The 11,269-nt window shown below is 41.9% G+C and overlaps 1 protein-coding gene across 3 annotated transcripts; it reads right to left on the bottom strand.

Moving 5' to 3' along the window:
• Positions 1 to 1,024: 1,024 nt before the first annotated feature.
• Positions 1,025 to 6,109, bottom strand: C11H19orf12 (chromosome 11 C19orf12 homolog). 3 transcript variants are annotated; one of them, XM_030457677.1, is made up of 3 exons: positions 5,963 to 6,109; positions 3,964 to 4,140; positions 1,025 to 2,003 (listed from the first exon to the last, which is right to left on the bottom strand). In XM_030457677.1, the coding sequence occupies exons 2-3, from the start codon at positions 4,121 to 4,123 to the stop codon at positions 1,738 to 1,740; spliced, it is 426 nt and encodes a 141-aa protein (XP_030313537.1). In that variant the 5' UTR covers positions 4,124 to 4,140; positions 5,963 to 6,109; the 3' UTR covers positions 1,025 to 1,737. The 3 variants fall into 3 exon arrangements, with proteins under 3 accessions (XP_030313537.1, XP_030313538.1, XP_030313536.1); XM_030457678.1 differs by having other exon boundaries at positions 1,413 to 2,003; positions 5,885 to 5,964; XM_030457676.1 differs by lacking the exon at positions 5,963 to 6,109 and adding an exon at positions 5,752 to 5,854 and having other exon boundaries at positions 1,413 to 2,003.
• Positions 6,110 to 11,269: the final 5,160 nt, after the last annotated feature.

Here is an 11,269-nt window from a genome sequence, read left to right on the forward strand (position 1 = left end):
GACAAAAATCAATTAACTACCTATGTGTAGGCTTCAGTTTATGAATACCTGTAAAATGGGAGTCCTGATAAATGCCTGAAGCTACTCTGAAATCTTCTAATGATCTGTTGAAATACTAGATACTATTATAAACTAATTGAAACTAACATCTTTCCTATGGTCCGCTTTAAAATCTGATGTCAAGTTTTTTCATGTCTGGATTTAAAGAGCTGATTATAAGATGGCAGCTTCCATCCTACTGTATCATTCAATCATGTGCTGCTGTTAGCAGTGAGTTATTTTGGAAAGAGTAAATTTCATTTGTGAAATAACCAGATAATTGCAAATAAAAGTAACTGTCTTAATAAAAATAGTATTTTAAAATGAATATACAGAATATGTAAAGCCTTAAAAAGCCAGCTGCAGTGTGTGGAATCTGCCAATGAAACTGAACCAACATTGATTTCAGGCTTGGTATTATGAAACTATGACAGGGTAAGGAGTGCCCACTTACCATTCACTTCCATCTGACTTCAGCATCACTGAAAATTTTTTCAAGTCATGAGAAGAACAATCACTGACCTGAACTCCAGCTAGGAATTAATTAATAGCAAATTGTACATGCAGATGTAAATTAATCAAATGTATGTAACAGCAGCTCCCCAGTTTAAAGCTTTTAAAACTCGCCCTCCAGAAGCCCCACCATACAGAGAGAGAAATATTTATTTTAGGGGAAAAATAAAATTATAAGAGCAGTTTCACTTGTTTTTACATAAAAAAGAAGGTACATCTGCACATTTTTGTACTCAAGAACTTCTTTTAAAGGTGCCTTAGAACAAATGGTGAACTAGCTGGGATATTTAGCAGCACTGCATTTAGAGCTTACAGTGAAAGAAGAATTGCAGCTGAGGTCATGTCCACCCCACACCACCATCACTGCCCACTGCTAGCTGGCCAGTACCAGGCTGCCCTCTTTGTCAAGTTTTAGTACCCAGTTCTTAAAGCATTGATTTACCTTAACAAAAAACTCAGGTGACTATGATGCTCCTTCTGAATATTTTAATGAAAACAGACTGTTCATGTTCATTCAAGAAATTAATGCTGAAATGACAACCCTAATCCTAGGGATAGTATAAAAATGGCAGATTCAGCTCCCCATTTTTAAAAAAGTGCTCTGTTGCCATGCCTTCCCATTCTAGGACACCAGGAACTACTAAATGTGCAGTTGTTTTCCTGTTGCTTTAGATTTTGTTTAGGCATTGGCTTAACTTCTTACAGAAAGGAATAAATATCTCAAGAATTACAATAAAAATGAGACAAAGAATAAAGTAAGGACTGAGATCTTTGAGTTCACAGTAGAATGATGTACTTTCCTGTAAGTTTTTTTTTCAGGACTGACACAGAAAAAATCTTCAAAGTGCCCTAACAGAAAATGAAAGCACTTAGTCAAACAGAAATAAATCTCCTCAACAAAATACAATGGCTTTAAAAAAATTAACTAGTGATAGCATTATTACCTTTAGGGATTTTGAATTCAGTCCAAGTGCAGAGTAATACAAAATTACATAGAAAGTCAGTGTCAGGATAACGCAGTAATCTAATCTTTCCCTTACAAAACAAAAAAAACCCCAACCATCAAATAATACTTAGATCTGCCTACATTCTTAATTAGTACTGATAACTAAGAATTGCTATGTTGAAGAGTCACAATTGTCAGAGTAAAATTCTTTACAGTGTAAAAACCTGCTCTGGGAAGGTTTATTCTTTATACTGTATCTCTGCTCTTAACTCTCTGGAGAGGTAATTTACCAACATTGCTGTCAATTGCTGCTGGACACTAGCACTTCCCATTACAAGAGCAGTCAGCTGAGCAAGATCAGTCCAGTCTAAGTTTCTGAGAATAATCATGGCTTCATCATACAGTTTCTGCTGCTCAGTAGGAGGCAACTCCATTAAAATCTGAGGGACCGGCCTGAATTGTCCAGTAGTCATCCAAGCACCAAGCAATCCACCAAATGCTCCTCCTAGAAAAAAGAGAGAGATATTACTCTTCACCAGTTCATGTTTAAAACTGAAATTCTGTCCATAGCTTTTATCACCAATGTTCTCACCTTCACTAGAAATCGATTAAGAGTTGTGTATGTAATGTGTTTAACTAAGTTTATACACTTTAACTAAGTTTATACACGAGATTCAAAGCACCAAGGCTTTTTATAGTTTCTTACATCCACACCAATCACAAAGGAACTCTACACAATCAAAATTAATACCTTCAAGCTAGAAATCAGAAACACAGGCACTGGTCTCTTTAGGATAATCCCTACTCCTAAATAAAACCACACCCAAGGAAAACAACTGTCTCATTAATACATAATCTCTAACTAGAGACTCCCAGAACAGTCCAAGCTCTCTGCTTCTTTAGAGCCTCACACTGCAGGCTCCTGCTCCTGTGGAGGTGGTCCACCCCTCAGAAGGAGCTCAGAGACCAAATCCATCAGCTTCCTAGGATTAGACACAGTCATACTTTCATCTATCAAACCAACACTCCACTTGCACTGCCCACCCCAGCTGAGGGATCCTCTACAGCTGATGTGATTGTGGCTGCTGCAGACAAACAAGGTTGTTCTCTTTCCAAGTTAACTGTCAAACTTGCAAGACAGTCCTTTTCAACAAGAGACTTGACACTGGTGCCCAGAGATACTGACATCCATGTGGGAGGAAGGAGAACCCTGACAATGGAGGGGTGTCAGAACAGTCACTGTCTCCAAAACTCCTGCCTCGGGAACTGCTCTTAAAAATTTATTTACACATTCACAGGGATGCTGTTTTTCATTAGACAAAACTTTCTTAACCTGCACATTTAGTCAGTTGGCATTTTTTTTCCTATGATACCACAGAAATGCTTGAAAGCCTATGATGGTTGAATTCATTTCAACTTTTATGAGAACATCAATATCTGATTTAGGGGGGCTTAATGCAAAAGCCACTAGAAGCACTGATGTCTGATTTCCTTGTTCATGGAGACAAGATTTGTTACACGACCACACTTCTCCCACACAGCACACTCACAATCCATTCTCTGCAGAGCAAGCAGTCCTTAGAAAGCACAATGTGCAAGTTTCTCCAGGGACCACTGCAGATGGAAGGTAATTCATTCTCTAATTCTTGGTGCAAGGCAGTAAGGGCAATCCCTGCTATCCAGTCCCACACCTATCCAGGCTGTTTGTGTAGTGCAAGTGCAGTTGATTGCAAACATCCCTGTAACTGTCCTAAAATCCACTCAAGACCCAATTCATTTACCTTTGCAATTTTAAAAGGTAAATTAGGTTCTTCCTACTGTCATTGGGACACAGCTTTTGGAATACTTAATACACATTATTCTTATTATATATACTTATTATTGTATACATTTTGTATACAGTAACAGGTATACGTGTTCAAGTGCCTTCAGCAGAGGCTGAAGAACATGAGTATGACTGGGGGTCATTACAAAAACTTAAACACCCAAACAAAATGAGAAAACATATCTGAGAATAACTTGTTAATCATCATCTCACTCAAGAATGAGGTCACTCAGATTTTTACTTTTACTTTTGATTTACAGCTTACAAATTTCCCACACCCACACCTCAGACCTGTTTCATCCCACACCTCAGCAGACGGGAAACAGAGCTCCACGCACCAAAAGCAAATTTGTTAAAAGGTTGTTCCAAGGGTTTCAAAGATGTCACTATCTCAGCCTCAGCCTTCTGGATGGTTCCTAATTTGCTGCACAGGAGTCATAATCAAGTATCACCCTAGAAGGAAACACTGACAAGTGCCTTCCTTATGCACACCCCATTTCTAAAAAGCCAACATATAAAATGACATCTTGTGAAAGTCCAGCTACATAAAAACACAGCACTGCATACTCCTTTCCTTCAACCCACACCTACTACACAGACTTTCGAGTTTCTTTCCTCAGGGACTTAACACACTTCTTACCTACAGCAATGCCAGGTGGACCTCCCATCAGACCCCCAACAAAAGCTGTGGCACCCGCCAGCAATGCTCCTCGACCAGAGTGTTTGACAGCAGCTTTCATTCCTCTCTCCTCAGAGAGATGGCAGAGAAGTTGCATCATACCATCAATATCGATGGGCATCTTGGCAAGCTAAGATCCTGGAAAAGACACTTTAAGTTATCTTTTGATCACTGGAATAGGGATTAAACCTTGCTGCTAAATGAATTCTAGGAAAAAGAAGATCAAGAGTCTATGACACTAAAAGACAGAGGCTCAGTCAAGACAAGAAAAATTCACTTTCTCTTTCATTTCTGGGAAAACCAAACCCCTTTGAAAATGGTTTATGAAAACAGAGGGCATACTAGAAAAAGGATAAGTAGCAGCAATCAGAGAAAAAATAATCTTTGGCTTTCAGTTTGGCAAAGCAAATGGATACACTTTTAACAACTATTGTAATGATAGGAGAAAGAGATACTAAAAATATCAGCATCTCATGTTGCAAAAATAAGTTCTGTACTAATAAAGGACATTGATTCAGACCAATGAGATCAGAGGAAAACCCATAAAGTCAAATTATTCACAGTGGGTGAATAATTTCAGTGAATTAATTTCAGTGGGAATAATTTCACAGTGGGATTAAGGGTTGGACTTGATGATCTCAGAGGTCCCTTCCAACCCAGATGATCACCATTGATTTATGAATTAACAAGGTGTTGAGGAGATCTAAAATAAAAATATTGGCTGAGGAACTTATGTACCGTCCCTCACAGATATTTTGTGATTTAGCAATCCAAGTAAGCAGGATATACTAAGTGTCTAGGCAGGTTAGGCCTCAGATTTCCTTTAGTCTTACTGGAAGGAGGTAATTCCAGATGAGTAGTTTCCTGCATGTTTATGCTTCCAAGAGACTTGTAAAATCAGCTCCTAAAGGGTGGTATTTTTTTTCATTTCCTAGCCAGCTTCTGCACTTTGAAAGCAGCATTTTAAAAAATAAAGAGTTACAGGGTACTTGCATCAGCTAGCTGATTTTGAGGCCTAAACAATCAAACTTTCAGTTAAGAAAGAGCTGACTCATGGAAAACATATGAACAGCAGAGCTTATTCCCTGTAGAGATACTTCACACAGAATGTTGCACTGACACCTTTAAAATCTCAGCTAAACCTGAAAATTAAAGACTTTGCCTGGGTCACCAAAAAGCCCCAAGGTTTAGGTCACTACAATCAATCGACTTCTGAATCTTTTAAAATGTAATAAAATCATGACTAAAAGAGACAGAGCATGTCATTATAAACTCTTTCAAACAGCCAAAAATTAATTACATTTCAGATACACGTCTATTTTCCTACAAGACAATTTCAATTTTATTTATGCTGAAACAATGACACAGCAGCAGTGAAAACTTACGGGGGGTGGGGAGGGAGACAGAAACCAGAGGCTTCAATCCCACCTCATTATTTCAGGTCTCCTCTCGCCCTCCCCAGACAACGCCCTCAAACCCCGGGGCACCCCAGACTCCGCAGCAATGGGTGTCGATCCGGAGGGACCCCGCCCCACGCCGCCCTCCCGGGGCAGCCCCAGCACCCGCTGGGCCACGTTCTGCGGCCCCACTCCCCGCAGCCTCTTCCGGAACCTTCCCGGCCCCCGCAAACCTCCCTGACAGCGGGGCGGGGTGCAGGGAGCTCCCCAGGAAGCGGCGCCCACGCCGCCGCGGCCCTTTCCCTTTCTTCCTTCCCTCCCTGCCTCTTTCCCCCGTCTCCCCTCCGCCTACCTCAGCCGCCAGCGCGCTCGCCGCCCGGCTCACGGGAGGGCGGACCGGGAGCGGCTGCGGCGGCGCTGCCGGCAGCGGGGGAGGAGCGTGGCGACCCCTCACAGCCCAGCCCCCTGCCCGGCCCCATGCCCACCCGAGAGCTCGGGGCGACCCGTGGGTGCTGGTGGCTGCTCCGAGAGGGATCGGCAGTCCCTGCGCGGCCCGCGCTCACCTCCGCGGGGCGGTGGCAGCGGGAGTCCTCGGTCTGCGGGCCCCGCTCCCCCCCGCTGCAGCGGGACTCTGCGGCGGCTCCCGCGCCTGCTCTACGTAGCCCGGGGGCGTTGGGCAATAGGTGTTGCCGTGCTGCCGCCTCCTCCCGCCAGCCCCCGCGGCGGCACCGAAAGCAAAACCGGCCCAGGCCCCTCGGGCGGGCGGAGCGCACTGAACCGGGCGGACAGGCGCGGTGTAGCCGCTCTCCTGCGGCTCGGTGCCCGGTTTAGAACAGCACAAGGCGCCCCGGGGAACACTCAGGGGGTGCTCAGTCTGGAGAAGAGGAGGCTCAGGGGACTCCTCATCATTCTCTACAACTCCCTCTAAGGAGGCTGTAGCCAGGGAGGGGTCGGGCTCTTCTCCCAGGCAGCTACCAGTCAGACAAGAGGGCATGGGCTTAAGCTCTGCCAGGGAAGACTGAGGTTGGATATTAGGAAGAAGTTCTTTACAGAAAGGGTAATCAAGCATTGGAATGGGCTGCCCAGGGAAGTGGTGGATTCTCCATCCCTGGGTTTTTAAAGAAGAGACTGATGCGGCACTCAGTGCCAGGGTCTGGGAACCACGGCGGCAGTGGATCAAGGGTTGGACTTGATGATCTCAGAGCTCATGATTCACCTGCTGCTCCCCTGCATGGCACTGGTGTGTTATCACGGTGTCTCCAGGAACGCGGCTCTGGAAAAATCACCTCCCAGCCCCAGCTGAGCTGTTCCAGGCAGAGGAGAAAAGGGGCTGCTTACCACAGAATGCTGTTAAAACTGGCGCTAACCTGGGAATATCATCTGAGAATATCTTTTCCATACGTTTCATCCAGGTTTATTTCAGTCATCAGCTGGGTAAAAGTGCAGCGTGCTACTCTGATAGAGCACCATATGCACTCACACAAGCCCTGCACTGAAGCAGCAATCAACAGCTGTGTCACATATGGCTCCTGAAATGCCACACTGCTTCTGAACACCAGTACAATCTCTGAAAAGTTATTGCCTAATGTTTAAAATGTTGCCATTTCCCAAAACCAGATTATTAACAGATTATTTTTTTAGTTTTGTCATCTAAGCCTTTGTTATTACTTAATTTCTTCAGTTCCTTGTTCAGAAAGTGGAAAGGCAGGATGAGGAGAAGTAATATAACTCAAAATTTTTGTCCTTTTCCTGTGGCTGCACTGGGGACTTCTTAACCTCCCTATGCTTTATGTGATCACATAAAATAACTCTCTGTATAACAACTCAAAATGTTACAAGTCTACTGGTGCTCTTGATTTTTATGATTTGGATGTAAAAAATGAACGTGATTCCTAACACAAGCAAAGAAACAAAATGCCACGTACCTTTTAAAAAGTAACACCCTGAATTCCAGCTGTAAGCAGCTTTCCAAGGAGCAAAATTAAGAGCAACAAAGTCTGCAAACCATCAAAGAAGGGAATTGCTATCAGTTTATCCCAAACTGAATGACTGACTACTCCAGTTAAAAACAAATACAGGTTATTAGGGCTACATCCTCAGGTCTATTTTTTTCTATGGTGGAAGTTACTAAAATGAAAATGCAAGATAACAATGCAGATGGTATCCTTAAGAATGTACATGCTGCTATAAATCATACTACACAGAGAAATTCTGATTCTGTTGAAGTCAATGGGAATCTGGTTATAGTTAGCAGCTGAATTAAGATTTGATTCTGCAGGTAGTTACCAGCATCTGCTGCCATGCCTGTTACCCTCCTTGGTGAGCATTAACCCACACACGAGTCAGCACACCACACATTCCACCCAACATTCTGTGAGTTTGGGCTCAGTAACAGCACAGGAGTCCTACAAAGCACATTCTTGGGCTTACTGAAGCAGCAAGACCGGCAATAGATTTTCTCCTGCCCAGGTTTGCTCCCGGCGGGCTCCATCTGGTGGCTCCCCGCCCCTCGCCACCGCAGGGGCTCAGCTACGCTCCTGCCGGCCGGGAAAACCGCATCCAAACCAGGAAAAGAGACAGCTCTGCTGGCCGGATTATCCTGTACAGGGTTGTGTATTCTGGATGGATCTGCCACTGTAATTCTAGCGTGTATTTATGCATTTCAACATCCATTCTTAATACCTGAGATAAAAGTTCACGTGCTTTTTAAATTCTGGGAGCAGGTGGAGTGACAGCAATTCAAGGTGGTCCTGCTGCAAGTCCCATCCTGCCAATAATCTGACTGTATTCACTACAATCTGCTGGGCTCTTGTAAATACTGGATGTTATTGTGACTTCTATATTGTCCCCCTTATCAGCCTGGATTCACTAGTTAATTTCCTTTATCAGGATGTTTTACAACTTTTTCCTCTTCAGGTTTCTACAAAGTCTATACTTCTAAAAAGACAAGAGAAAATAATTCCCTTTCACCCCCTAAAATCCTCAGGTCATCAGTCAAAATCAACTACAGCAATGGTGCACTGGAGTTCTGGTTTGATAAGTCACTCAGCAGATTTCAGTCAAGTCCTTTTCTACTATGCAGCAGAACCCAAAATAGCCACAAACCAGTCCAACATGTCCTCATGCTGCCTTTATTGCATATTTTCACAGTTTTTGTCATACTAGAAGATAGGCCAAGGGGCACCAGGAACTATTTCAGTTGGAGATGGACTGTTGCTATGGAAGCAAAAGCCCTTCAGAAGCAGGCTCAGTCTGGAAGAATTGTCCAGAAATACCTGATGCTATTATCAAAAATATCTATTACCTTCATAGGAAGGCATGACAGATTTTTCTTAAGATGAGGCCCTTAATCTTGATGGATAGAAAAAAAATGTTTCTCTAAATTTTCTTCTGTGTCAAAGATTCCTGGAGGAAACATAAGGATTAGGCAACTGTATCTGACAAACTTAGTTTCATAATTCCACAGTTGCGGTTTTTTTTCCCTTAAAAATGTTAAATATCTTACTATCACATTGGCAGGAAAACAAAAAAAGAACATTCAAAACTTGAGGCATGTGTAAGTAATATAGATCCATTTGCTTAAGCTTGCAAAGCACCTAAGAATATACTTGAGCTTGCACTTTTGTGTTCATGTGTTAACTCGAATGTGGGTGTGGCTTAATTTACAATTTAGTATCAAAACAAAGGAGAGAAAATGAAGAAATGTCAAGTGTTTCCCAGAATGTGTGATGGAAGTATTCCACAGAGAAGAAAGGGGATGGAATATGTAAGAAAGCAAGTTTCTAATCATATCCACGCTTGGAAGGGTAAGAGATTTCTATCGGTTCCCCTAGAAGTTTGGGAAACCTTATGCTGCAGTGAAGAAAAGCTGCTTTGCTTATCCCTGTCTAACATCTAGGGCTCTAGACAACCCATATGTCTCCCAGGATACTATAAGAATCTGGTATACATGCTCTTATAGGGTCACAGAAATAACAGACTCTGTTCTGAAAGAGTCTGCTGCTTCTGCTTCATATTATAATTTCAAACTTCCCTTCTTGACAATGTGGTTTTATAACTTCTCAGTTCCTAATAATAATCTCTGTATTATAAAAAAAAAAAAAAAAAGAGGTGAGTTTCACAAGATGAAACAAGGCACAACCTATATTGAAGGAGAGAATTAACAAAAGTAATACTATAGCATTTAAGTCCTAAACCAGAGCAACTTAGTAAGGGAAATTTTATAACTGCAGAATGCCTGTTCTAAAGCAATGGCATTTATGGCACTTTCTCCAGAACCATGTGCGATGAGAAAAGGTAACAAGGAACCTGACTCCAATTTTTACCTGTTAACACTCTTCACCTCTGCCCATGAGGTGTAAGGATTGGGCAAAAATGACCAAATAGCTGCAGGATGACACAACAGAAGGTTACAGAGATCCAATACAAGCAAAGCATCTGCTCAATGGCAAATCCTTTCCCCATTTCCTGCATTCGATAATCATCAGGGTCTGACTTCTAATTGAATGCAAATAAAGGATATAACAGGTTTTTGCATATGAAGATATAGAACATCTGTCTCTTCATTGCCTTTCAATGTGATGTTAAGCAAATGTGTGTATCAATGTGATGTTAAGCAAAGAAGAGGTTTGCCTCATCAGCTTGTAGGAAACAGTGAATCTGAAGAACAGTGTGACTGAATTAAATCATTCCTGCTGCTGTAAAAGGTGCTCTTTAGTCTCCCCACACACTCTCAAATGATAAAATGCCAAGATGGGCAAAATCAGTTTCAATGCCAAAAAGATGGACTACTGGCACAGAAGGTCACAAAACATTACTAATTGCCTTAAATCATGTCAGTCTTGAAAGATAATCCAAAAATATAGGCTGGCACCTTGGAATAAAGTACACACTGCTAGCTAGCACTATCCAAGCGAGCTTTTAAAGATATTTAAGACATATCCTAGACTGGAAATGGTATACCTCTCTTCTGCTCTTTTAGAGTCCTATTATAGTAATAATTTATGCTGGTTTTTTACTTCTTCAGCAGCCTAATTCAGTAATTGTGTTTACTAGTACAGAGTAGCCATTTTGTCACATTTCCAGAAAAGTCACAGCAAATCTGAATGCAAAAGTCAGTGTATAAAAATTAGCTTACACGTTTATATGTTATAGCATAGATGAATACTAAAGTAGAAATAAAATCCTGATTAAAAGTTAGCTACAAAAAATACCAGCAGTTTCCAGAGAGGAGACAAAAAGACAATTCCCTACAACCACTTTCTCCAACCCTCACTCTTTTGTGGAGAGTGTCTAAGAAAAATGCATCTGAGGTTCATTCAAGCCTATAGTTCGACTAAGATACAAAATCAGATTTAAAATGTGTATTGTAAATTCAGTTAAGGAACAAAGCATTCTAATATCAAGGATGGAAGCATGACATTTGAAGGTATCTAGAATAACATCAGTCATAGATTTCCATGCTTGTTACTACTCAGTGATGTGAAAAATCTGCACCATAATCTGGAGTCTGAGAATAATAAATCTTCAGCTACAAATAATTCTGGCCCCAAACACAAAGTACTTCAGAGTAAGCACAAATAAACTGACTTAAGTCCCATCAGAGTCAAGGTTCCTTGGCTGATTTCATTTCCAGCTGACATCATGGGTGTTGAATTAGAGCCCAAATATACAAAGCTGTTTGACCAAGTTTCCTGTTCTTCTGGGAACACAGAACAATTATCTCCAGCCTTCTGGAGTCTGACTTCTGATAATGTGATAGGCAAGAGGGGAGCTCACAGTTGATTTTTTTTCTCATGGGATAGGTTGGAAGAAAGAAGATGGAAAGGTGAATTTGCATCATTCTCTGCAATGATGGACCAGATTCAAAG

This window comes from Calypte anna, chromosome 11, assembly GCF_003957555.1.
Source record: "Calypte anna isolate BGI_N300 chromosome 11, bCalAnn1_v1.p, whole genome shotgun sequence".
Taxonomy (NCBI): domain Eukaryota; kingdom Metazoa; phylum Chordata; class Aves; order Apodiformes; family Trochilidae; genus Calypte; species Calypte anna.

Excerpts from the sequence above, each read along its gene's own strand:
- C11H19orf12 (XM_030457677.1), bottom strand. The coding sequence starts at position 4,123 with ATGCCCATCGATATTGATGGTATGATGCAACTTCTCTGCCATCTCTCT. Across the intron at positions 2,004-3,963 it reads TCCACCTGGCATTGCTGTAG|GAGGAGCATTTGGTGGATTG; the intron begins GTAAGAAGTGTG and ends TCTTTTTTCTAG.